We start from the raw sequence: 26,283 nt of genomic DNA on the forward strand, positions 1-26,283 counted from the left end.
TTATATCCAAAATATTAACAAATCAATTTAACTTTTTAATTAGAAACAAAATCAGAAAACTAACAAAAACGAATTTTAACTACTAAGATATAGAATTATCTAAAAAATTAACAAATAAATTTAAGCTAAGATTCCATAATCATTAAAGTCGAGACATTATGACATCCGTATCCCCAACGATTACACTATAAAATAAAAAAATTTAAGGGTGATTAAGACTAATCATCTCAAAACACGATTAGACTTATATACCCTTAACAATTAAGAACAAAGATTTTCGAATTGAGGGTGTTTAGGACATTATTATAGAGATCAACACACGATTAGACTTATATACCCCTAATTACGAAGAAGGAGAAATTTCGAGAAGAACAATTCATTAAGGGTGTTTAGGACAAATCATTCTAACTTTTAACCACAGGCCTCCAATGCCCTAACTTTCAATATGGTGCGTTTCTACTTCTCAAATAATTATTGTAGAGATATATATATATATATATATATATATCTTTCTAGTCTTTTTAAAAGGAAGATGGGCCAAAAATGTGTAAAGCCCTATACATGCTATCTGGGTCGGACTGGGCCCATTACAACTTGGTCTATTTATCCTATAGGAACAAAAAAGAAAAGAGAGATACAGAAATCCCTAGATCGAAAGAAAGAAGATGGCGGATACTCTGCGGCGGATGTTGGAAAGCGGAAAGCTAACGGACGAACAATGCCAATGGCAATAGATTTGGATGAAGAGATGGGTGGATGCACATCTGAGGTATTACTTTTGGCCCATGGCGATTGTAATTTGTATTTGATGATCCGATTAGGTTTAGGTATTAGATTTCCCAAACCAACTCTCCTTGCTGTATCATCATCAGATCACCCCTGTCGATAGTAGAAAAAGGAAAAAGATAGCGATTCAAGGAACAAATGAGGAAGAAGAAGTCGACAACCGGAAATCTCTGCCGCAGTTGTTGGACATGCGGAAGCTACCTAATGAAGAAAAGAAACGTATTTTTTACCAATATGAAGAACTAGGGGTTGAAGAAGACATGGATTACATTAGGCAAATCGCATATACTCAGGTAACCCCTAATATTTTTATTTTTATTTGGCTCCCCCATAGATTCTATTGTAATTTTGTTATTTTTTTATTGGGTTTAGGGTTTCGATTTCAAGCCTGACGTTTGTATCCCACGTCTTGAAGGATACTCACCATTTTATTTTGGCGAAAACGAAGAACAACCACCTACCGAAATGGTTCTCTACGGCCGTTTGGGAGTTCATTGGTTCAACTTTGAGCAGAAAAGGAAGTTGAAGTTCATACGCATACCAAAATTGAATACCGAACATCCCTTTTCTGTTTCTTACTTTATTACTGTCGAGGTTAAAGATGATGATGCTGCTGCTGCTGATTCTCTCACTTTGCAAACTCTGGTCAGGAGACCTTCCTTTCCCGAGTTGAAACTCTTGATGGAACGCTGCAGAATCAAACCAGGTTTTCTTTCTTTATATTTTATTTAGCCTACCAATTGAACAAAGAAAGAAAAGAGATTTGGTTTTCTAGCAGCTACTCACGAGTCACAACTTTTTGTTTGTTTCTCTCTTTCTTTTGTAGCGGAAATATCAGACCACTCGTTTAACTGCTTCTATCAGTCTTTCCGAGGATGTATGCCTACCTTTTTGTCGGAACTACCAGAAGAAGCTGATGATGATGATGATGGTGTTAGATTCTACGAGGTTCAGACCAAGGACATTGATAATAATGATTGGCTTCGTCTCTATACCGAGTTTGCACTTTTCCAAGTTTGCGAGGCTGGATCTCATTCTTTCCTGCCACAGCAGATAAAGATAAAGAAGATACTTGTGGAAACCCGAGAACCTCATACTGATCCGTCTCTCAAGCTCGACTCTATGAATGCTATCTTCCACATAAGCTTCAGGGCCAACAGTTGCGACTACACATCGGTAGTAAGGAGATCTACCGATGGGATTTCAGGACATATGTTCCTCGAAGTTGAAAATTTCTCTCCACAAGTTCCTTCATGAGAGGATCAAAGTTGGTGGTAAACCCGGTGCACTCTGTGAGAAGAACAAGATCACTGTCACTTCTGATGGTTTATGTCGTTTAGCTATCCACCTCAACTATATCTATGCTCTTGTATTTGTCTTCTATCCTATCAAACAGCTTGGTTGAAAAAACCATTACTTCAACATTTTGTTTGTGTGTGTTTCTGTTGACGATATTCTTGTGTTTTAAATTTGTCTTTTATCATTTTCCTACGTGTTGCTACTCTAATCAAACTTTGCCGTTTGTTCTCTTTTCGTTGGAATCTTTGAAACACAGAGAAGATAATCTAATCATGTTCATAACAATGCACCAGACTCTCTCTAGGAAACTTAACTACTGGTTTGGAAACCTTTTCTATATTTTCAAAGCAAATTCTTATTAGAGTACAGCTTAGATTTTAATTTTCCGGTTAGTATATGCTACAACTGTTCTCCTTGTGTTCTTTCAGCTTTGATCTATCCCTACCTATCCACTGATCACAGCCCGAAAGTGGTAAATAGTTCAGCTGCTGCAAAAGATAAGCTAATCCATTTGCCTTTTGAGAAGAAGTCGCTGTATTGGAAGGCATGTGAGTCGATGGAAGGTTACAAATCCGTGCCACAACGACCTCACTTCAACCTACCGACGATACCCGAGAGCGGTCGGCTATTGGCATGATGGCGAGCTATTACGCGTTGCTAGACCAAGTCAGAGACGTGAAGCTCGATGACTCTACTACCAAACTCAACGAGCTGATCAGTGTCTCCTTTGCTAAACTAGAAAAGTATGTCTTTCGACACTGCAGCTCCTCAATCACGGATTGACAAATTGTTGTCTTTAAACAGACGTGCGAGCAAAGAAAGCTGAAGAACAGAAATGTTTCGAGGATAAGATTGAAGAGGCAGAGAGCGGAAGTCTCAAGTTAGACAAAGAAAGAGCTGGAATAGAAAAAGAAAGAGCTGAGTTGTAACGTAGGTTTCTTGAGCTACAGAGACGAGATGAGGTTGCGAAAAAGACGAACGAATACTTTGATAAAAAGATTGTTGAAATGAAAGCAAGTGTAGGAGTGATTGAACAAGAGACTGAAGAAGTGACTGAAGCTCAAAGAATTTTGTCTGCTCCATGGTAATTAGCTAAAGAAGTAAACCAAACCTGTTGAGATTTATGCAATCTCTCCAGCCTCAAGCTTTCTCCCTGCAAGTCATCACCATCTATATACTGAACCAAGCAAGCTTCCATTCGGAGAGGATAAAGGGAAAGAAGGAGAACACTATTCATTTGTTGACCCGGTCATGGGCCACTACATCCGGTTGGGATCTTTCGAACCCTAACTTCATTATCAAGAGATGATACATATGAGAAGAGATTCACACTCAAGAAATCACTCTTCTCTCACCAAGAAAACCTACCCGAAGCTTATATGCTTCTTACATGTTTTCTACATCTCTACTTGCCCCATTTTGTCTCACACACTCTCTCACAATGGCTGGGAGCAACAGCTCCCCTTAGGAGGCAAAACGCCTCTCACTTGTGTGCTACGGATCCGCTGGAGTTAAGGCCTCCTCTTAGTCTCTCACATCCGCTGGAGACTTGTCTTGGAAGAGCCAAGGAACATTCTCCTCTATGTTAGCATCAATGCTTCTTGGAGCCAAGGAACATTCTCCTCCTATTGTTGAAACACTCTCTTTGACTTAGAATGCAAAAACATAATAAACTCTTCTCAAGTTAGATCATATTCCAACAATCTCCACCATGAGCTAATCTTGAAATCTCCTTGTGAATTGCCCCTTTAGAGCCTTTGACATATGGCTCTAGACTTGCCACCTTGATCCTCCTTTGAACCTGCATATGTATGAACATACACACACAACACCTTAGTGGAATAATAATAATAATCCACAACACCATCAATAACCCAACAGAACGTTTGATTTGCTCCAAACGTGTAATATACTTGTCTTCTCCTTGAGTTGCATAACCAGCCCATAAAATCCATATGACCAAGCCAACTTATCATTGATCCTCTTGTATTGAACTTACATTCAACACGCTTCCGCTGTGATACTTCACACGGTCAAACGATCCTGAGATGACTAGCAACCCATAAGTTCCACCACTTATGAACCATCCAATCACACATTCTCCACCATGGCTTCTGTAAAAACCCCAAGAACGTCTTCAGTGATTGAAGAACCATATAACCCTCTGCAAAAAACGTGATTCCCTTGCTATAGCTCCTATGATTTACTCATGTGCACTGAGATCAAAATCCTCTGAATTTCCTTGAATCAATTGCAGAAAACTGATTAATCAACTTAGCCTCAAACTTGAAGCTCTTCAATTCACTATGTCGTCAATCTCTCCAATAGCTTAGACCATTTTAGAATTGCCCTCTACACACCATGTTTAATAAAACATACCTTGGACACAACCCTTGTCCAATCCTTCTTTAACCACAAAACTTATCACCAACAGATGTTAATCACTTCCGGCGATCTTTATCTTGTCTCATACCAACAGAACCTTGTGATACCCTTGAGCCACGTCCTCAAATCCCCTTACACATCAACTCTAGAACCCTTGACGTCACTCTTAGCTGTAGACACACCTGCAAAACCCGCAGAAACTCCACCAAACAACTCGAACCATGCACCATTCAATATCAGACTTAAACCGAAGTCTCTTCTTCTTAATCATCACATGATACTTGAAGACTCTTCTCTTGAACGTCCATAATGTGTTATTTCCTTGAGAGCATACTTACACAAACTCCCCTTTGGTGTAGACAAACGACCTCAAGACATCTTAGTTGTTATCCTCCAAATGCATCTTCGATTTCTATGCATTTTCGCCCTTTCTAGGACCCTACATTTCCAGAAGCTAACCACTAGCTTAATGTGTTGTGTATCAAGCTAGATACACACCATTCTCGCATCACTAGCACTTGTCCCCCTTTCGTTTCTTCCTTCTGAGAATCCCTCTGCAATATCAACAAACTTCAACCAAAAAATGTAAGAGTCTTCTTACCCTTGGATCTTGAACGTGTTGATTTGCACCATTCTTGACTTCCCTTTCTTTTTAGTAAACAGGACATGTACCCACAGTGGCTTCTGTAGCTTTCCATCTCTTCGTTTGAACTCAACCTCCACGGAAAAATGGCTCCACCAGAACCATAATAACCATTGGATGTTAATTCGTCTCTATAAGCTCAAAACACCTTTCTAAGTTCAGCCACTCTTCACTGTCACATTGCTCCACTGTTACCCAAAAGAACCACCAAGAACAATCCTTTAAAACCTCTGCAGCCTTGTCACCTCTACTTGGAGCCTTCTTCATGATCTAATGATGTAGCAACATTTTTTGACACATCATCAAACCATACCTCAATCTCATACTTCAAATCTTGTATTTTCCTCTAGCAAAACTACCATACACTTCCCTTGTACCGCTGTTCAAAAGAACAGAACACGCCGCCTAACACCCTTTGGCTAGGAAGACTTTCGACTCAAGTAAGTAGTACAGTTAATCGCTTACCATCAGATTCTCCTTCTTGTCACTTGAATAACTGATCAAAAACACAAGAAATACCCTCTGAGAAATCAATGCTCCACCCGAGATGAGATTCCTTGTTCCTTAAGTAACAAGTCACCACGTGTTATTACGAACCAGTGTTCTAAAAAGCGGTCTAGGCGGTCGCCTAGGCTCCGACTAGACGCTAGGCTCTTATGCGACGCCTAGATAACCGCCTTGACCGCCTAAAATTACACAGATCTTGTTTGATGTATTTTTCCAATTTTAATTAGAGTTTTATTTTTATATATAGTTATAAATATTCATATATTATTTAATATAAATATAAATAAATGTTTTATCTAATTTTTGTTTATAATTTCATAAGTTTTAGTTTTATATAGATATTTTATATAACTTTTATATATAATATCATATTTATAATATTTTATGTTATAAACGTCTAAACCGCCTAAAAATCGCCTAGGCCCCGATTAGACGTTCTAGGCGCTAGGCATTGGGTCACCGCCCGCTTAGCGCCTAGCGCTTTCTTGAACACTGTTACGAACACAAACTTGTACCGAACAAGAATCTCTGACGCTGCCACTACCTTGTCAAGAGAATTTGTTCTCAAGACAAGTAAATCCGCACACTGCCCAGCTTACTCCAAACAAAATGCTAACCAAAACCCCGCTGCATTCCCTCTGAAAATAGCAGCCTTGTAGCTTCGTCTGAAGACCCACTTCTGTAGATTCTCTCTTTCAAAAGATCAACCGCTACTCACGAAGATGGGCAGTGACGCAGTGATATCTTGTTATTATCCGCTACCCAAGAAGACCCACTTCGAGACATCTTGTTATTATCCGCTTATACTGATAACAACACTGATACAACAACAAGCTTCCACTGTTCCCGCACAAACTCTCGTTACAGAATAAACTTCCTTCTCGGAATTACCCAACTCTGATCTGCAAGACTGCAACTGTAGTTTGACACCATCTGCAACTGAAAACTTACCACACTGAAACTTGGCCAACTCTTTGTGGAAAAAACAGAATGTTGGCTTTGTGTCCCAACTAACTCTCAAACTCAATATCAATTTGCAGAACTTGGGAATCTTAAATTTCAAGACATCACACAAAATCTTGTGATAATCCCTATATGTAATATACATATAAGACTGGAATACTAAGGCCCATAATGCAACAAACTACGCCTTGGACTGTTATTCCTCTTGGGCCGCTTCTTGTTTTATTTTCCAGCCCAATAAGACTTTTCACCTTTTTTGTTGACACTTCAGAGCAAAACTCAAATCGAATACTAATTTTTCTTACATTGTGACTTAACGTCTCTTCTCAGTTCTCACCTTCGACAAAGAAAACCTAACTATTTAATCACTTTTCAGCTTTGGTTTTAGCATCTCCACAAGGTATGAACTTCAATCTCTATTTCAATGGTGGTTATTGGTGATTAATCCAAAATTTCTTGTCTCCATGCTTCATATTGTTGAAATCTTGCATGATTATGCTAGAATTACTGGATATGTGTTGGGTATTCGTTGGATGCCATGAATTTTGATTTCAAAAGAATATTTTGTGGAATTAACATGAGGTTAGGGACTGCGTTGACGAATTTTGGGGAATTTGGTCTTCATTGTCTCAACATTGTGCATTTGATCTCCTGTAACATGATGAAAGCACAATGCACAAATTCCACAAATCTCTAACTTGCACCTTCTTGAATGTAGGTGAGAATGGGGAAAACCGGAAATCGAACTAGCGGGAAAGGGAAATTGGTAGCTAAGCGCACAACAAGAGCTTCGCCAAGAACTAGTAAAGCAAAGAGTACTCAGCAGGACTCACTCAATTATCGTCCTTACTTCGCCCAAATCAAAGTAGTTCCTACACGGTACACAGATGAGGCAACTTTAGAAAGACTCCATCTTTCACAGACTGTGAGCACTCTTTTTGAGAAGATGGGCCTCTCCGATTTCGTTAATAAGAGACATCTCACGTACACGGAGCTAACAAAAGATTTCTTGGCCACTGTTGAAGTTCTCCAAGAGCCTGATTGTCGTCTAACTGGGAAAAACGGAGCAATTCATTTCGTCGTCGCCAATGAGAATCACATCGTTACATTTGATGATCTAGCAAACATTTTTGGGCTACAAAAGGGGTTTGAAATGAAGTATTCTAAGGTGCAAGATCCGCAACAGTATTGGGATGCAATTGGTGGCACAGGGAGGTATAACTCAGGCAAGGTCAAAGCCGCTCAACTTCGACATCCTGCGGTTCGATACGCACACAGAGTATTAGCTAACACGTTCTTTGCGAGACAATTTACGAACAACGTGAGGACAGAGGAGATGCATCTTCTCTATACTGGGTTGGAAGGTACCACTTGGAGAGATGTACACATGGGATCAGTTCTTGGCCACCATCTAGCATCCTACAAGCAATGGGCTAAAGAAGCGTCAACAAAATTGAAAGTGAATGTGAAAAGAAAGAAGCCAACCATAAGCATTGGAGGAATCATAACACCAATCTTGGATTTTGTTGGCATCAATCTCTCCAAACATAAGTATACTGATGGAGTTCGCACCATAGACGAGTTTTACCTCTACAAGTGCGACATACTTGCAGGAAGAGTGCATGATAAGGTTGCCTACAAACTTGAGCTCCCCAACACACAGAAAGTGATGGTACTTCTACCAAACTGGAGCATTACTACAGCTAACGTTGATCGACGCCTACAGTTCACACCTTCAAGCGAGTACCACTTTGTGCAAAGCCCGAATAACATGCTTGTACCTATCACATCAACGCTAGGTGTGACTAGTGATAATGGAAGCGATGGAGAATCACAAAATGAAGACGATTGTGAGGATCCAACCACCTCCACAGCTGCTCCTAGTTTTACACTTCCTCCACTAATAACTCAAGCTAAGTCCAAAATGGATAAGTGGACTTTCGAGGTTGCAACCCAACAGCAAGAGCAACTAAACTACATGCGCAAGCAAATGGAAACTACTCAAGGGGAATTAGCTGAGGTACATGTCATGCCAGGGAAAAGTGATCCGACAGCTCAAACGATTGGTCAAAGCCATGCAACCTTCAACTCCCAAACGAAAGTTGGTCGCATCCTCACATCCTGAGGTTATTATCCCTGAGCCTACTCGATACTCCTCTGTTGATCCTCTAAACTCATCACGTTACACCAACCATGGAGATCCGGTTCCCCGTGAGTATCCCTCTCTAGAGGATGATGATGACACACCATTCACCTTCCAGCGACAGCGGTCTCGCAGCCCTCGCATTATTCCTCACCTTTGATCGGGTTAGGTCTCTCATCCTTTGTATATATCATTATTTCATTTTGTACTTTCCTTTCATTTTCCCTCGGGATTACTTTCACACCGGGCCAGTGTAAGTAAGTCTGGGGAGGGTGATTACTGATCAGTGTTGCATTTTTTTTTTTTTTGGGTGTTTTCTTTGAGTCATTTTGATGTCATTCTTTTAGTCGTTGAGTCTGTTTTATCGAGTCAAAAATCGTGTCGAGAAACAAGGTTGATAATTGAAGGGTGGTGTCTTATTTGAGTTGTAAGATGTTGTAGTTGAGTTGATTCCTGATTTTAATTAGTGTTCTTGCCTTTGATTGACAATAGAGCCAACCTCAATGACAAAACAAGCTTGCAAAATCGATTTTCATTATCTATGGTGACTGAAACTCATCTGAAAGTTTCTTTTTCGATACAGTCATCGCAGCTGCTCTCACACTAGTCATGGGACAGCGTTACTTGCTGACTGGAAAGATTATGCCGGCTGGTTTGGTTGCTGGGATCAGGTAAAAGTTTCCTCTTTTCTCCTTTCCTTCTATAGACCACTGGCTAGGCTATCTATCTTTGTTTCGGTCCAAGATTTGGTATTTTGAGCTTTTTTACACCATTCACTTAACCTAAGAACCATATCTGTATTGCAGTGCTCTCATGACCTGTTTTTACGTATACAAGATCTCTACTGGTGGCAATAAATTCCCATCAAAAGCGGAATGATGGTTATGCAACTCTGGTTTTTCGTGGATGCAGATGATACTCTCTGTTGTTGAATTTGTCGATTAGAAATCTCTTTGGTGTAGACAATGCTGCTGTCATAATGTCTTAATAGCTTGTATTAGTCAAAGAACTGCATATGGTCTTGTGTGTTTCTGAGATTAGTTTCTTGTCATCGTATTTTTGTAACCACAAACTGTTTTGAGCCATAATATATGAGATATTTGACGTTTTTATACACACTTGGGATCTGAGAATGAGAACATCGTAAAATAAAATATAAGTTGATCTTCAAAACTTCTTTGTACCTTGTGTCATCACAACAAAAAAATTTGAACTGTGTTTGATCTCACCTTAAAGTATATATATTGATTCATGACTGCAGTGATTAAGGCATGCAAGACTCTTTTGCAAGAATATGGAAACCAGAGCCAAGCTGTCCGATGATTCTTTGGAGAAGTTGGAGAAAAGGTTGTGCCTTGATGAAAAAGGAAACTTAAGCTAAAGGTCCATCAATGGAGGTGACACATAGTTTTAGAAAATGTGCTTTTCTCATGCTAGAAATGTTATGGAGAACCAATGTGCTCTTTGGAAAAACTTTTCATGCTAGTAATCTTTACTTTAACCAGGTGACAGCTAAGATAAGTTCTTTTTGACCCCATTTCCAATATAGCAACGTTCTTCTCACAAATATAGAAAAACTGCAATTAATGCTACTGCAGAGTCTGATTACGTTTTAAGCTAAATTTTCCATTCTTAGGACGTGGTAGATTGTGTAGATTATTGCTAAACAGCTCATGAGTTCAATAATTCACTTATTCTTCACTCCATCTTCAGCAAAAAAAGAAAAGAAAGAAGAAACACTGAAAGCTCTCCACTACCATGGCGTGCCCTAGATTGATTTTTCTGATTCTGATCAAGTTCTTCATTTTACAGACTGCTTTATCAAGTTCTTGGCAAACATTGAGTGGTTAGAGACAGAGTTCTCTCACTTTTTCTGTACGTGACTTTTTCATAAATGTTCTTACAGTTTCTTGATGTGTTTTTGGCAGGGAAACCTCCGGCTGTGATTGCTCGAGGCGGATTCTCTGGTATGTTTCCAGATTCCAGTAGTCAAGCATATCAGTTAGTGAATATAACAACTTCACCAGACGTAATGCTCTGGTGTGATCTTCAACTAACAAAGGATGGTGTTGGAATCTGCTTTCCAAATCTGAATCTTGATAACGGTTCTGATGTAATGACCATTTACCCAAATTACAAAGAAAGGTTTTCTGTTGATTTCACATGGAAGGAACTATCTGATGTGAAATGTAAGTCCTTTTAACTATATCTCGTTTCTTTAAACCCTCTTCTAGTAACTAAAGCTTCTTAAATTAAAATGTTCAATTCAACGTTTCTGATGTTTAAACTATATCAACTCTGCAAATGTTTCTATTCAACGTTTCTGATTGTAACTCTCTCCCCTCAACAGTGGCCCGGGGTGTTCTCTCAAGACCAAATATATTCGATGATCTTTCCTCGATATTGACTATTGAAGAAGTAGCAAAGTTGACAGCCTCAGGCCTCTGGTTAAACATTCAGGTATAACGTATATACTCTTTTATCGCTCAAAGTCTTTTCCATAAGATCAATAAGTAATCTTCTTCCTCTACTTGTCGTCTCTACACTTATAGGACAGTGCTTTCTACGCGCAACACAATTTGAGTATGAGAAACTCTGTTCTCTCTCTATCAAGACGCCTGAAAGTTAACTTCATATCTTCTCCAGAGATCAGTTTCCTGAAGAGCATGAAAAACAGTGTCAAGCCGACTGTGACAAAACTCATCTTTAAGTTTCTGAAACAAGACCACATAGAACCCTTCACCAACCAATCTTACGGCTCTCTTGCCAAGAATCTAAGTTATATAAGAACGTTTTCTTCTGGAATTCTTGTTCCAAAATCTTACATATGGCCCATAGATTCAGCTCTTTACCTACAACCCCACACGTCGCTTGTAACAGATGCTCATAAAGAAGGTTTACAAGTTTTCGCCTCGGAGTTTGCCAATGATTTTGTAATTGCTTATAACTACAGCTATGATCCAACGGCTGAGTATTTATCTTTCATTGACAACGGAAACTTCTCCGTTGATGGTTTCCTATCAGACTTCCCGGTGACTCCATATCGAGCCATCAGTAAGTAAAAAAGAACTCTGTTTTTCTGTCTCTTCATCGAGCTTTGCATTGCATATAACTACATTTATGATTCTTGTTTGCTTTCCAAGATTGCTTCTCTCATGTGGACACCAAAGGAGCTAAGAAGCAAGGTAATGCTCAAGAGACCATATACATATGATTTCTAAATCGTTCAGGTGCATTTTAACCGTTATGTCTCGCAGCTAAGATAACTATTCTCTCGAAGAATGGAGCGAGTGGAGATTTCCCGGGCTGTACTGACTTGGCGTATGAGAGAGCTGCAAGTGACGGGGCAGACATTCTTGATTGCAATGTCCAGATGTCTAAAGACAAGATTCCTTTTTGTATGAGCTCCATTGATCTTATAAACAGCACTAATGTTATCGAAACAAGCTTCAGAAATCTGTCATCAGTAGTTTCAGAGATTCAACCGAGAAGTGGGATCTACAGTTTCAGCCTGACCATGTCTCAGATACAAACCTTGAAGCGTAAGAGCCAAAACTACAAAGTAAAATCAAGATTCAATATAAAGACTTTGAATGGAGATCATATCTGAATTGGCTTTGTTTCCTCCTTTATTGCAGCTACTATTTCGAATCCTGAAAGGGACTGGGGTTTATTCAGAAACCCAAGAAACAACAAGGCTGGGAAGTTTCTTACATTATCCGAGTTCTTGTTTCTTCCAAACCATTACAGCTCTCTCTTAGGCATCTTGATAGAAGTGGAGGTGGGAGTTCTGCTGCAAATCTTGTGTGTAAATAAGTACAACACATGACTCTTTTCTTGATATAGGATTTTCCGTTTCTTAGAATGCAGCTTATTTAGTGGAACATCAAGGAATTAGCGTGGTCGATGCGGTACTAGATGAATTGAAGAGAGCTAATAATAATCAGCAAAACAAGACAAGTGCAAGAACAATACTGATCCAGTCTACTGATAAGTCTGTCTTGATGAAGTTCAAGGAGAAGAACAAAATGAATCATGATGAGCTAGTCTATAGAGTCGATAAAGACATCCGTGATGTAGAAGATTCTGCAGTCAGGGACATCAAGAATTTCGCAGGCTCGATTGTCATCAGGAAGAACTCAGTCTTTCCTTACAAAGGGTTTTTCATCTTTAAGAAGGGGCCAAATGTTGTTTCAAAGCTAAAATCAAGCGGGCTTCGTGTTTACGTAGAAACATTTAGCAATGAGTTTGTAACTCAAGAATATGATTTTTACGAGGATCCAACGTTGGAGATAGACTGTTTTGTCCGGGATATCCAAGTTGATGGCATTATCACTGACTTCCCAGCAACCACTGCAAGATACAGAAGTAAAAATATAGTCTCATCTTCTCTCTATTGCTTCTTTAACTTTCCTTGCGCCAATCTGAGATAATATTTGATTGCAGAGAACCAGTGTTACGGCAAATTTGATCTGCCTGATACCGGTGAGCTCAGAACTTTGGGGAATCCAATGATTTTGGCTCCAGCCGAAGCTCCATATCCATTACTACGTATCTCAGATGTCACGGAACCTCCATTGCCTGAAGTAAGAAGTCAGACTCCTGCTTCTTCACCATCAAAGGCAGAGGAAAAAGCAATAGAAGTTCCCTTTGCATTTATAGCCATGGCCATTCTTGTGAGCTTCTTTATTTCAGTTTAGTGTTAAGTGCTTGTAACCTACTTCAACTGCACTATCTATCTGCAAGTAAATCTATGAATAACAGTGTCTAGTACTATATCATTCTTCTTTTTAATGTTTCAATAAGATATCTAGAATTTCAAATTTAGAAGAGGATATTAATAGGAATATGGAAATGGATAAACATATCTTTAAATCCAAGAAAACCAAAATTAGCTTATTTGATCTTTTAACTCTCTTCCAATGGACTCCACCCAAATTTAACCATCCATTTATCAAGAAAAAAGGAAAGATACAATAAACAATCAAACATAAGGGAAGGATTCTAAGTAGCAAAATTTATTTCTCATTTTTGTTTGTTCCTTCTTTCTTTTGAGGCCAAAAGAGACCAGATTCATTTTTGGTTTCTTCAAAGGCCAAACCTTTTTTTTTCTTATTTTCTCAGCAAACCCTTTTGCCATCTTACAAAATAAAATCTGTTCGTCTGAGAATTATCTCGATCCCTTTTGGATTCGAGGTTCAAGAACATTCATGAACTTCGAGTAATCAGATCATCTTCTTGTAGTAATAATCCAGGAAGATACATAACAACACATAATACAGAATGAAAATAAATTGCTTGTTCTGTTGTATGTCCGAGAGACGATTTACCAGACGATCATCATCGAGACAAAGCATCAAAGACTGCATTGATGCAAAGAACAATATAACTACGTTTGACAACATCTCTTTTAAAACAGGTCTCATATTCTACCTTTTTCCATTATATACATTTTCAAATTCCTTAAAAGCTTTCTATCTAAAAGAAGCGAGGCGTATTTGCACATACCTGCAGATAGCAGTAGGCGAAGATACATATCCGAGGAGATAGCAAAACTCGGTAAAGGGAACATCAGTGCTCACATTTTCACATTCAGAGAGCTCTGCGTCGCCACCAAGAACTTCAACCCCGATAATCAGCTCGGTGAAGGCGGGTTTGGAAGGGTTTACAAAGGGCACATAGAAACCCCGGAACAAGTACTTATAACATTCTCTCAAACAACATCTATCCATCATATTCTGTTCAGTGGTTTGATTCTGATTCTTCCATGTTTAGGTTGTTGCGGTTAAGCAGCTAGACAGGAATGGTTACCAAGGGAACAGAGAGTTTCTTGTGGAAGTCATGATGTTGAGTCTCTTACATCATCAAAACCTTGTCAATTTGGTTGGATATTGCGCAGATGGCGATCAACGGATTCTTGTCTATGAATATATGCAAAATGGCTCTTTAGAGGATCATCTTCTTGGTAACATTATATCTAAACACCATCACTACATTCTTTCACATGCACACATTCTAAAGATTACCTTCTTAATACTTCAGAATTGGCGCGGAACAAGAAGAAGCCGTTGGATTGGGACACAAGAATGAAAGTTGCAGCAGGAGCAGCGAGAGGGCTTGAGTATCTACACGAAACAGCTGATCCTCCTGTGATCTACAGAGATTTCAAGGCCTCAAACATATTGCTTGACGAAGAATTCAATCCAAAGCTTTCGGATTTCGGTTTAGCTAAGGTTGGTCCGACCGGTGGAGAGACTCATGTGTCAACGAGAGTGATGGGAACATACGGCTATTGTGCGCCTGAGTATGCTCTCACAGGACAGCTCACTGTGAAATCAGATGTATACAGCTTTGGAGTCGTGTTCTTGGAGATGATCACAGGAAGAAGAGTCATTGACACCACAAAACCAACTCAAGAACAGAACTTAGTCACTTGGGTACGCAAAAGTTCTTCAATTTCTTCTATCTGAACAAAACCGTTGATTGGTTTTATTAATTTGGTTTGCTAAAATGCGCAGGCGAGTCCATTGTTTAAAGATAGGAGAAAGTTCACGTTAATGGCGGATCCATTGCTTGAAGGAAAGTACCCGATAAAAGGATTGTATCAAGCGCTTGCAGTAGCAGCAATGTGTCTTCAAGAAGAAGCAGCAACGAGACCAATGATGAGTGATGTAGTCACTGCGCTTGAGTACTTAGCCATGACCAAAACCGAAGAAGATGGACAAACTGTAGAAGAAGAAGAAGAAGACGAAAGATCCAAACTTTGAGCAATTATTATTTTTTTTGTTTCGTTTGTAATTTTGAAATGATCGGTTTTAGGAAAGTTGAGAACTTTTCGAATTTACCAAAGAAAAAGAAAAATTAAATGAGAGTTTTCGAGTTCCCATCGAACATTTTAAAAGGATTTGCTGAGAATTTTGTATCTGGGGTTTCAAAGTTTCAGACTTTTTTACGAATTTAAAAATCCCAACTTTATCGGAAAAAATGTCTTTCTTTTTTGTCCTTTTAAGTGAATGATAAAGAATTAAGTAAAGAAGATAAAAGGGAAAAAGGGTTTAAGGGTTTGTCATAGAGAGCAATGGCAACCAGCTCAGCTTTGTGAAAAACGACAAAATTGGACAACGGTAAACCCTACTTTTTATCTCTGGAAGACAAGCTGGGGAGATTAGCTTCACTTACTACGGCCATGGGGGTTTCTCTTCGCCACTTGTCTCCTTCCTCTTTCTGGGTTTCGCGTCGTCCTCGCGTTTCTTCTTCAATTCTTTCTTTTCTTGTGCCTCGCCGTCGAATCCTTTGCACCAGGTTCACTGCTTTTCCCTTTCTCATCGATACTTAGCTTTACCCATTAGTCAATTGCTCTGTTTCGTAAGTTTGTTGTTAGTTTTATATAGTGATGATTCACGTTTTGAGGTTGTTGAGGAAGCTGGTAAATATGTGTTTGCTGCAATTTGGTGTCAATTGCTCTGTTTAGGAGTCTGCTTTTGATTAACCTTTTTTGGTTAAGTAGAGTAGTGTATTTAAGTTAGAGTTGGTTTGGTTATTATTCTGAGCTTGAAGGTGTTCTCTTCTCTGTGTGTTGATACCTATTTTGGTGCTTATGATTTGCAGGAGAATAGCCATCACAAAGGGAAATGCCGGATATTCCACTGCTACTGATTGTGGTGGTTCCCATGGGTTTCAGCATTCAGGTGGTCATCAACGGTCATCCTCTGTTCATTTTAGTGGAGAGTGGAAGCTTAATTTGGGATCTAACACGGCGAGAATGGTACCACCAACTGTGAAACAAGCTGGAGCTGTAAGTGCTTGGAGGGAGGAAGTCAATGATAAGTTAAGAGGAAGAAATGGCGAACATGCTAACAACCAGGATGATGCTTTTGGTAATTATTTCAGAGGCTTTGTCCCCAAATTAGATGATGTCCAATCCTATGGAAACGGCCAGAACTTTGATTACAATCTGAAGCCTGGAACTGATATTACCACACTTGGTAGAGAATTGAATGGCTTTATGCAAACGAATAGTGTTAGAGGGCCGGTTATAGCATTACCAAGCAAGGATATTGAGGTTGGGGGGAAAACAGACGTGACTCTGAAAGGAGACGAGGATGCACATGGAAAACGAAAACCTCTTAACAGTGATACGTCTCTTGACAGTGCAAGCTATAAGGAAATAGCAACCATTTCCATTTCCAATGTGGAAAAATGCACCAACCTGTCGAAAGTCCGAGCAAACCTCAAGAAAATATATAATAGGGTTCTTGTTGTTGATAATGTGTCTAGTGCAAAGGAAACCGTGGCTATGCTGATGAATCAATATAGGAATCTTGTCCATGCTTGCGATACAGAGGTATGTGGTCATGCGTCTGCTAATACATTGTTGTTCACATGGCCTAGAAATGCTAATGTTCTTGACGTATAGACGCTTTTTTTTAATACTGATTTTACTCTCTGATGATCAATTCTGTAGGTGTCCAGGATTGATGTGAAGACTGAAACACCTGTGGACCATGGGGAGATGATATGTTTCAGTATCTATTGTGGATCAGAAGCAGATTTTGGAGACGGAAAATCATGTATCTGGGTAGATGTGCTTGGCGAAAATGGAAGGGATATCTTGGCTGAGTTTAAGCCATTTTTCGAGGACTCATCCATAAAAAAAGTGAGCTAAAACGAAAAACAACTTGCTGTGTTTCTATTTTTTCAGTGAAATCTGGATAATCTGGTGTTACGAATCTTATTTCGCTTTTTCTCTTGTTGTGTGTTTCCCTGAAAAGATGATTGACTACTTCTTCACCTTGGCTCTCTTTTGTTTAGTTGGAGGCACTAATGACTTCTGAATCATGTTTTAATTTTGTAAATCATTTGAAAATGTTTCCATGATCAGTCAAACAACGCTTATAAGCTTGACCTTTCCTTTTACTTATAGGTATGGCATAACTACAGCTTTGATAACCACATCATCAGAAATTATGGAATCAAGCTTTCTGGTTTTCATGGTGATACGATGCACATGGCACGATTGTGGGATTCATCTAGACGGATATCGGGTGGTTATTCGCTCGAAGCACTTACAAGTGACCCAAGAGTTCTTGGGGGAACTGAGACAAAGGAGGAAGCAGAATTATTTGGTAAAATATCAATGAAGAAAATTTTCGGTAAGGGAAAATTGAAAAAAGATGGATCAGAAGGGAAATTGGTGATCATTCCTCCTGTTAAAGAGCTACAAATGGAGGATCGAGAAGCTTGGATTTCCTACTCGGCGTTGGATTCGATAAGCACTCTAAAGCTTTATGAGAGCATGAAGAAGCAATTGCAAGCGAAGAAATGGTTTCTTGATGGAAATCTAATTTCAAAACAGAACATGTTTGATTTCTACCAAGAATATTGGCAACCTTTTGGTGAACTTCTTGCCAAAATGGAATCGGAAGGAATGCTTGTAGATAGGGATTATTTGGCGCAGATTGAGATTGTAGCCAAAGCAGAACAAGAAATTGCTGTTTCCAGGTTCCGTAGTTGGGCTTCAAAGCATTGTCCAGATGCGAAGCATATGAATGTTGGCAGTGACACGCAATTGCGACAGCTCTTTTTTGGTGGCATTTCTAACAGGTATGCTTCTTGCAAGTCTTGATTTGAACTGCCTTATTTTTCCGTATATATAGAAGTTATCTTTAGAAGAAACCATGACATTTTGGTATTTGACATGTACCACATCACTTTATTACAAAGAAAACCAAATGTATGAGACTCTTGTATCAGAATTTGGTGAAGATTGTAATCTTTTTCCTTGATAAAACCAAGAAAAACACCTGCAGCTCTCAGATTCAGTTTGTGAATCGAATTTTCTTCCCATTATGATGCAAAACAGAAGTTACATAATTTCGTTTCTTAATGCTTATTTCTGATACTAAGTTTTGTTCATATCTGTTACAGTTGTAATGATGAGGATCTTCCATATGAAAAACTTTTCAAAGTTCCCAATGTGGATAAGGTGATTGAAAAAGGAAAAAAGAGAGCCACAAAGTTCCGGAATATCAAACTACATAGGATTAGCGACAGGCCCTTGCCCACTGAAAAGTTCACTGCCTCAGGCTGGCCCTCTATTAGTGGAGACACCTTGAAAGCCTTAGCTGGGAAAGTCTCTGCAGAATATGACTATACAGAGGGCGTTTCAGATACTTGTCTAGAAGAAAACATTGGAGATGATGATTGTATTTCGCTACCAGATGAAGTTTTAGAAACACAACACTCCAATACCACTGTTGAATCAGACACATCTGCTTATGGAACTGCGTTTGATGCGTTTGGAGGGGGTGAAAGTGGAAAGGAGGCCTGCCATGCTATTGCTGCATTATGTGAAGTTTGCTCCATTGATTCCTTAATATCAAATTTTATTCTTCCTTTACAGGTGTGTTTTAAAACAATGTTCCCTGGATTTCAAGCTACTTAATTATTTCCATTAGCATATCCTTTCAGGTTAAGTTTTTATGGAATTTGTTTTCCTAAATGACAGGGAAGTAATGTGTCAGGAAAAGATGGTCGTGTCCACTGCTCCCTGAATATTAACACTGAAACTGGGCGCTTATCGGCTAGAAGGCCAAATTTGCAGGTACATGGCTTGAACTTATTTAAGAGTTAGCTTGAATGGAGATGTAATCAAGTAACTAAGCTTCTCTAATTTCTCTACTGATAACCTTGTAAAATTTCATAATGTTGTGGTATGAAGAGCTAGTACATCTTTGGATTGAAATACTCAAGGTCTATTTTTAATTAAGAGGTATAGTACATCTAGAATTTGTTTGTGAAGTTTTATTTTTCGCTGTCTAGAACCAACCTGCATTGGAGAAAGATCGGTACAAGATCCGTCAGGCCTTCATAGCATCACCTGGAAATTCACTTATTGTTGCTGATTATGGACAGGTGAAATTATAGTTATATCTACTTTTCTGATGACTAGTAAGCTAATTCACTTGTTGACTGTGAGGTGATTTTTCTATCTTCAGCTGGAACTTAGGATTCTGGCACATCTTGCTAGTTGCAAAAGCATGAAGGAAGCTTTCATAGCTGGTGGAGACTTTCACTCAAGAACAGCTATGAATATGTATCCACATATTCGTGAAGCAGTTGAAAATGGTGAAGTGCTCCTTGAATGGCATCCACAACCTGGACAAGAGAAGCCACCAGTGCCATTGTTGAAGGTGAATCCTGGTTTAATGTTTTCGAAACAGGGATTTTTGAAAGTCTTAAAATGCTTAGATTTCTAAGTCTTTTATTCATTTTGCTTGTATAGCTAAAAAGAATAATTCTATTAGTGCTGAACCGTAGCTCTGGACTCTTTCATGGCATTTAGACACCCCCTTTGGCACTTTAAGATTGCAACAGTCGACTTATACAGACTAGGGAAACTAAACTTTGTTCCTGAATTCGTCTAACAGCTGGCAAAATGTTTTCTTACTTATTCAGGATGCCTTTGCTTCTGAGAGAAGAAAAGCAAAGATGCTTAACTTCTCGATTGCATATGGGAAGACTGCTATTGGGCTGTCTAGAGATTGGAAGGTACTATCAACTAAGCCGTTAAGATTGATATGAACAAGCTTGATATAAGATAATAAGCTCACAGCTGTTTTCCATCTTTCAGGTATCAATAGAAGAAGCTCAAGATACAGTTAATCTCTGGTATAATGACAGACAAGAAGTCCGGAAATGGCAAGAACTACGCAAGAAAGAAGCTATACAAAATGGGTATGTACTCACTTTGTTGGGAAGGGCTCGTAAATTCCCTGTATACCGTTCACGTGCCCAAAAAAACCATATCGAACGAGCAGCAATCAACACTCCTGTTCAGGTTTGTTCGCGCTATCATCAGATCTTAACCATTTTGAACTTTATCGACTTTAAACCTCAATCACCACTATTAATACAGGGAAGTGCGGCTGATGTTGCTATGTGCGCTATGCTGGAGATATCAAAAAATCAACGTCTAAAAGAGCTTGGTTGGAAATTGCTTCTTCAAGTAATACTGCTCACAGATTGTTTACATAACTACATGCTTAGATGATTGTTTATCTAAAGGATTCCTTTTGGGCTACATACAGATTCATGATGAAGTAATCTTGGAAGGACCAAGTGAGTCAGCGGAGAACGCTAAAGACATAGTTGTGAACTGCATGTCTGAGCCCTTCAACGGCAAGAATATTCTCTCAGTGGACTTATCTGTTGATGCTAAGTGTGCTCAGAACTGGTATGCTGGAAAATAAGAGGAAAATAGGGACAAAAATCTTGCTACTGAAAGTTAACAATGAGGCAGTGCTTGAGAGGTTTTTTGTTTGTCTCATTGACTCTGTTCATATGTGAAAAAGGAAAAAGGGTCATTTTGTTATCCTAATGAAAGCTAATTGTTAATATGCTATCATCTTTCTTTCTGTTAAAACACATTAGTAGGCTTGTGACATTGCTTGAAGAGTTGTGTTTTTAACTTGGAAAGTTTGTATGGCAATAACGCAACTTTCGTTAAATCTTTCGGCAAATACCACTTTCATTGAGAACCAAACCGGCGCGTGGACGATGTGATTTGTGATATTAACTCCTAAAGGTAGTTGATATATAGCCATAACGATCAGTTACGTAATCTTATAGGAGACTCTAATAAAAACCATTTATTATTTCAAAGGCTTTGTCCCCAGAATAGATGATGTCCATTCTCATGGAAACGGCCACAACAAAAAAACTCTTAACAGTGATACGTCTCTTTACAATGCAAGCTATAAGAAAACAGCAACCATTTCCAATGTGGAAAAATTATCAATGAAGACAATTATGGAATCAAACTTTCTGGTTTTCATGGTGATACGATGCACATGACACTTTTGTGGGATTCATCTAGACAAATTGTTTGTTTCCAGGTTCCGTAGTTGGGCTTCAAAGCATTGTCCAGATGCGAAGCATATGAATGTTGGCAGTGACACGCAATTGCGACAGCTCTTTTTTGGTGGCATTTCTAACAGGTATGCTTCTTGCAAGTCTTCATTTGAACCATGATTTTTTTGTATTTGACATGTGCCATATCCCCTATATATTAATAGAGAAACATTTAAAAAAAAAAACTTACCGTTATTAACAAGATTGCCACGCTGATGTGTCGTTCTCACAATGATTTGGCTTTTATTTAGATAATTACCCAAGATTTATTAGAATATTTACAGAATTTGCCATTAGTCTCATACATCCATATATCCCATTAATAATTAAAAACATACACTTTTTGTTTATCTTATATTACTATATTTTACTTTATATACATTTATATAAATTTTCTTTAGCAGATGGGTAAACAATCTTCTTATTTATATTTATATTTATGTTTATATTTAAATAATAAAATATATACATTTGGTTCAAGAATCTCGAATTCAAAACTACAAAATCTTTACATCTTTCATAAAATTTTTACTTAAATAAATAAGATAATCTCATTTCTATATATGTTACAAATACTTAAAATCCTATTTTTTGGAGGAGTTCTAACTTTTCGAAGAAAAACATTATAACCACATTTATATATAAACCAAAATCTGGCCACATTATAATTATTTCGTAAATAATCCATTCATAATCTAAGAATCTTAGATTTGGAACACTACAAAATCTTAGCTTGGAAACTATCAAATCTCATCTTTGCTAAATTTTGGATTTCTTATACTTATTAAAAAAAAAATTTCTTTTTATAATACAAAATCTCGAAATCTTTAAAACATACGGAAAGACATATTGCCATAAATGGTAACATTTCGTCAATACTTTTTTATCACGTTGAAGCTGTATTCAAGGTTCAAATATTTCACGGGTAAAACATATTCTTATATGAAATAGTCCCAAATTTGAATAAAACAAAAAAAAATTTGTAACATGTTTCGTTTTACACAAACGGATCTTGGATCCCATATAATAATTTTAATCATAATAATTTTACTTGAATCACTTTATCCCGCACATCGTGCGGGTTGTTATCTAGTCACTTTATTACAAAGAAAACCAATGCTAGTCTAAGAATTTGGTGAAGATTGTAATCACTTGAAAAAAAAACAAGAAACACACATGCAACTCTCAGATTGAGTTTGTGAATCGAATTTTCTTCCCATTATGATGCAAAACAGGAATTACATAATTTCGTTTCTTAGTGATTATTTCTGATACTAAGTTTTGTTCATTTCTGTTACAGTTGTAATGATGAGGATCTTCCTTTCATATAAAAAACTTTTCAAAGTTCCCATAGTTGATAAGGTGATTGAAAAGGAAAAAAGAAAGCCACAAAGTTCCAGAATATCAAACTGCATAGGTTTAGCGACAAACCTTTGCCCACTGAAAAGATCATTGCCTCAATCTGACCCTCTGTTAGTGGAGACACCTTGAAAAACTTCAAACATGTATAACTGGGTTCTCTTTGAATCATCATTAGAATCATAGACGTCTTGAACAGGTTCCACCTCAAGCAAAACAGGTTGATGATCATGCAAGAAAAGTTCATGCTCAACAACTGATTCTGGTTAGACCTATAAAAGAAAGAGGAACAACATCAAATTTTACACATGTAATAAACTGGAAACTGACCATTTCATAGGTAGGCTAAATAGCTTAGATCTCACTCACAGATTGATTCGCCCATTCGGGTTAGGATTATTGTCTATGGGAGCACCTGAGTGACTGTTCATAAAACCAGGCACGACCTGGAAACGCCAAGTTAGGTATTCCTCCATCATCTTCGAAGTCACTGTCTTGTCCTATTCTTCCATCATCTTCGAAGTCCTGTCCAAGCCCTGCCTAGAGTAATGAAGGTTGGAGGCGAGTTTATTAATAATGTTTGTATCGTTTAAAATAAATTCTTCAATTCGCCAAAAAGAAATGTACATACAACATGACAAATTTAAATATTCAAAATCAACTTAAAATATGTTATTGTCTATATGCATATTTCACTAAAGTTAAATCTAAGATAGTAGATTTACTTTGATTGTGAACATGATTTAGTAATTATACTACATCGAAATAGATTAGGTGAAGAAAGAAGTAAGCACAATTGTAAATTGAAGTTTAACTTGTGAATAATTTGTACAAAAAACTCTATAAATTAATTAAAAAATTTTGGTCTCCAGTCGGACCAGTGTAATATTTAACATAATTCGATAAAATAGTAAAATAATAATTTATTTGAAAATCCTATGTAACTATATGGTCCATCAGTATCATCAATTAATAATTGGGAAAAATGTCATTTAAATCGTCACTTTGCCATTTGTGGAGGTTTAAAGCATGAACTTTGAGCCTGGTGCTTTTAATCCTCAATTTCTAGTTGACTTTCAATTTAATCTCTAACTTTCGTTGACGAAGCCGATTGAGGCACGTCGTTAACTAGACAAACGGAGGATTAAGACGTTGTTATCTGTCCGTCTAATATATCCGTTAATAAGCTAAACGACGTCATTTAATCAAATGAAAACCCCCAAATTCAAACTCGAACCCTAGAAGACCAAATCGAAATTAGAAATACAAAATCGAAGATTCTCTCTCGTTTTCTTCTCTAATCTCGATTCCTTCTCAAATCTCGATCTCATCTTTATTCCTCAAGATCTGTTGTCTCGATTCCGATGAGTTCTAGCTCCGAGACATCGATAGTACTCGCTGCCCGTGGAGTGCCTTCGAAGGTGTGTGTGGGTTAGGTGTAAGGATCTTTACATCGAAAACTCAAGAGAATCTTGGACGACCGTTCTTCCGTTGTCTAAGCAAAAAAGATGCAAGCTCGTGGACAAGCAAGAGAGATGTAAGTAGCCATCGGGTTGGTTTATGTTGTTTATGTGTGTAATGGTAGCAAATGTTTTTTGTTTATGCAACAGGGGCACTTGTTTAAGTGGGTCGAAGATGCTGTGTATGAGGAGGTGGAGGATGCATTGCCAAAACTAGGAATCATGGCAAATGAGATTGTGAAAGCGAAATCTGAGGTTAATGAGGCCAATGTTGCTATACAAGAATTCAAGGAAGATGCAATGTGGAGCAAAATGGAACTCCGGAAGTTGAAAGTGATGTTGAAAGTCTGTTTAGTGTGGCTATCTTTGATGACAATTGTCATTGCTTACCTAATGCTTGGTAAAGCAAAACACTCCAAGTTTGTTCTCGGTTATTAATGTATGTCGGCTATGATTATGTATGTGGTCTTGTTGGGTATGTTTGGCAATGAAATCGGGTTGGCTTTGTCTCTGAAATGTGTGTTTTGTTGAGTTAGCAATTAGTTAGACACATAGACAAAACAAACAAAGGTTAAGAAAACACATAAATTAGAATTTCAACATTCTGAAACAACCTTGTTCTAAAACAAAAGAGAGAAACAAACAAAAAACAAGTTTTCTTGTTCTGAAACAAACAAATAATCGGAACATAAAAGAACTGCAGGTCCAAAAACATACATAAAAACAAGCCCTGTCTTACATAACATCAATCTCATACATCTTAACTTGAGCATTCAAACCATGATCTCCAGCCTCCTCTTCTTTGTGAGGTCTGTGGTGCTTGAGAGGGTTCCCACTGGTGTCATGTTGTCTCTGCTGGTTGCGTCTGTTGTGCTGCACTCCTTTGTGGTCTTTGGTTCCTCTGTGGTGGCTGCCTCCTATGTGGTGGCTGCCTCTGTGATCCTTGAGAGGCTTGTGTTCTTCTCTGTGAAGTTCCAATTGAACCGTGTGATCCTTGAGTTGGTTGTGATCCTTCCCATGTTTGTCCTTGGCCAAACAGGACATTCCTTGGTTCCTAAAACAAAGAGAAGATATTAGACATTTAAGCATCATGGTATTAGACAGGAAGAAAGCATCATACCTGACCCTTCCTTGGTCTTCCTCTTGGTCTTTTAGGTTGCTCTGCAACAGTCGGATTTGTACAAGATAACCTATTGTGCCCATCTTGTTTGCAGTTTCCACATGTGATGATTCTATCCTTGCGTGACAGTCTGGTGCTTGTGTTTGTTGTCTTAGATTCATACCTTTCTTTCCTCCTTGCATGGTTATTTGGCCTACCAGGATTGCCTTTTCTCCATGGTGGTGGCAAGACTCCCAATCTATTCATCCTAGGCCATTCCATCTGACCTTGGACAGGCTCAATACCATCTGCATATGTTAGCTGCCACATTCTTGTTGTGTACCAGTCACTAACAAAATCTTCAACCTTTTGTTTCTTTGATATGATCACAGCAGCCGCATGAACACAAGGAATACCAGTCATCTGCCACTTAATGCATCCGTATTTATGCTCATTCATATCAACAAAATATTTATCTTCATGCAACTCTACCTCATATTTATTGTGCCTAGCCATGCTTATAGTGCAAAACTGTGACCCTTCTATCATTCTTTCTATCTCCATATGAGCTCTCTTAGTGAATCTTTTCTTCAATCTACCAGAAATGATATGCCTCTTCTCATTCCTAACCATACATTGGTTCCTAATATCCTCAAGCAATTCCAATAAAGGTTTCCTTCTAGCTTGGCGTATGGTTCTATTAAAGGACTCACTAAGATTGTTCAAG

The 26,283-nt window shown here is 38.3% G+C and overlaps 5 protein-coding genes across 6 annotated transcripts; all 5 read left to right on the forward strand.

Moving 5' to 3' along the window:
- Nucleotides 1-532: 532 nt before the first annotated feature.
- LOC9321449 (UPF0725 protein At3g44770) lies at nt 533-2,315 on the forward strand. Its single transcript, XM_002883204.2, has 4 exons — nt 533-769; nt 873-1,079; nt 1,159-1,492; nt 1,613-2,315. The coding sequence occupies exons 1-4, from the start codon at nt 533-535 to the stop codon at nt 2,041-2,043; spliced, it is 1,209 nt and encodes a 402-aa protein (XP_002883250.2). The 3' UTR covers nt 2,044-2,315.
- A 4,321-nt stretch (nt 2,316-6,636) lies between these two features.
- On the forward strand, nt 6,637-9,732 carry LOC9319318. 2 transcript variants are annotated; one of them, XM_021033867.1, is made up of 4 exons: nt 6,637-6,983; nt 7,302-8,890; nt 9,310-9,397; nt 9,533-9,732. In XM_021033867.1, the coding sequence occupies exon 2, from the start codon at nt 7,308-7,310 to the stop codon at nt 8,706-8,708; it is 1,401 nt and encodes a 466-aa protein (XP_020889526.1). In that variant the 5' UTR covers nt 6,637-6,983; nt 7,302-7,307; the 3' UTR covers nt 8,709-8,890; nt 9,310-9,397; nt 9,533-9,732. The 2 variants fall into 2 exon arrangements, with proteins under 2 accessions (XP_020889526.1, XP_020889527.1); XM_021033868.1 differs by having other exon boundaries at nt 6,637-6,964.
- Nucleotides 9,733-10,278: 546 nt separating this feature from the next.
- On the forward strand, nt 10,279-13,531 carry LOC9319319 (glycerophosphodiester phosphodiesterase GDPDL5). The gene is made up of 9 exons (XM_021032835.1): nt 10,279-10,572; nt 10,655-10,915; nt 11,077-11,186; nt 11,279-11,780; nt 11,870-11,911; nt 11,984-12,268; nt 12,365-12,507; nt 12,590-13,094; nt 13,173-13,531. Exons 1-9 carry the CDS (start codon nt 10,485-10,487, stop codon nt 13,424-13,426), a joined length of 2,190 nt encoding a protein of 729 aa, XP_020888494.1. The 5' UTR covers nt 10,279-10,484; the 3' UTR covers nt 13,427-13,531.
- Nucleotides 13,532-13,712: 181 nt separating this feature from the next.
- LOC9319320 (probable serine/threonine-protein kinase PBL23) lies at nt 13,713-15,682 on the forward strand. The gene is made up of 5 exons (XM_002883207.2): nt 13,713-14,145; nt 14,241-14,422; nt 14,502-14,691; nt 14,769-15,163; nt 15,245-15,682. Exons 1-5 carry the CDS (start codon nt 14,010-14,012, stop codon nt 15,491-15,493), a joined length of 1,152 nt encoding a protein of 383 aa, XP_002883253.1. The 5' UTR covers nt 13,713-14,009; the 3' UTR covers nt 15,494-15,682.
- Nucleotides 15,683-15,912: 230 nt separating this feature from the next.
- On the forward strand, nt 15,913-21,068 carry LOC9319321 (DNA polymerase I B, chloroplastic/mitochondrial). The gene is made up of 12 exons (XM_002883208.2): nt 15,913-16,028; nt 16,335-17,070; nt 17,191-17,382; nt 17,650-18,329; nt 18,654-19,128; nt 19,234-19,329; nt 19,548-19,640; nt 19,724-19,918; nt 20,184-20,276; nt 20,359-20,565; nt 20,644-20,733; nt 20,816-21,068. Exons 1-12 carry the CDS (start codon nt 15,913-15,915, stop codon nt 20,975-20,977), a joined length of 3,135 nt encoding a protein of 1,044 aa, XP_002883254.1. The 3' UTR covers nt 20,978-21,068.
- Nucleotides 21,069-26,283: the final 5,215 nt, after the last annotated feature.

The sequence above is a fragment of the Arabidopsis lyrata genome, assembly GCF_000004255.2.
Source record: "Arabidopsis lyrata subsp. lyrata unplaced genomic scaffold ARALYscaffold_3, whole genome shotgun sequence".
Taxonomy (NCBI): Eukaryota; Viridiplantae; Streptophyta; class Magnoliopsida; order Brassicales; family Brassicaceae; genus Arabidopsis; species Arabidopsis lyrata.

Coding starts and splice junctions, on each gene's coding strand:
- LOC9319318 (XM_021033867.1), top strand. CDS start 7,308: ATGGGGAAAACCGGAAATCGAACTAGCGGGAAAGGGAAATTGGTAGCT.
- LOC9321449 (XM_002883204.2), top strand. CDS start 533: ATGGGCCAAAAATGTGTAAAGCCCTATACATGCTATCTGGGTCGGACT. Junction 1,080..1,158: donor GGCAAATCGCATATACTCAG/GTAACCCCTAAT, acceptor TATTGGGTTTAG/GGTTTCGATTTCAAGCCTGA. Junction 1,493..1,612: donor ACGCTGCAGAATCAAACCAG/GTTTTCTTTCTT, acceptor TTTCTTTTGTAG/CGGAAATATCAGACCACTCG.
- LOC9319320 (XM_002883207.2), top strand. CDS start 14,010: ATGAAAATAAATTGCTTGTTCTGTTGTATGTCCGAGAGACGATTTACC. Junction 14,146..14,240: donor CAACATCTCTTTTAAAACAG/GTCTCATATTCT, acceptor ACATACCTGCAG/ATAGCAGTAGGCGAAGATAC. Junction 14,423..14,501: donor ACATAGAAACCCCGGAACAA/GTACTTATAACA, acceptor TTCCATGTTTAG/GTTGTTGCGGTTAAGCAGCT.
- LOC9319319 (XM_021032835.1), top strand. CDS start 10,485: ATGGCGTGCCCTAGATTGATTTTTCTGATTCTGATCAAGTTCTTCATT. Junction 10,573..10,654: donor TTCTTGGCAAACATTGAGTG/GTTAGAGACAGA, acceptor TGTTTTTGGCAG/GGAAACCTCCGGCTGTGATT. Junction 12,269..12,364: donor TCAGATACAAACCTTGAAGC/GTAAGAGCCAAA, acceptor CCTTTATTGCAG/CTACTATTTCGAATCCTGAA.
- LOC9319321 (XM_002883208.2), top strand. CDS start 15,913: ATGGGGGTTTCTCTTCGCCACTTGTCTCCTTCCTCTTTCTGGGTTTCG. Junction 18,330..18,653: donor TTTGGTGGCATTTCTAACAG/GTATGCTTCTTG, acceptor TATCTGTTACAG/TTGTAATGATGAGGATCTTC. Junction 20,566..20,643: donor CAATCAACACTCCTGTTCAG/GTTTGTTCGCGC, acceptor CTATTAATACAG/GGAAGTGCGGCTGATGTTGC.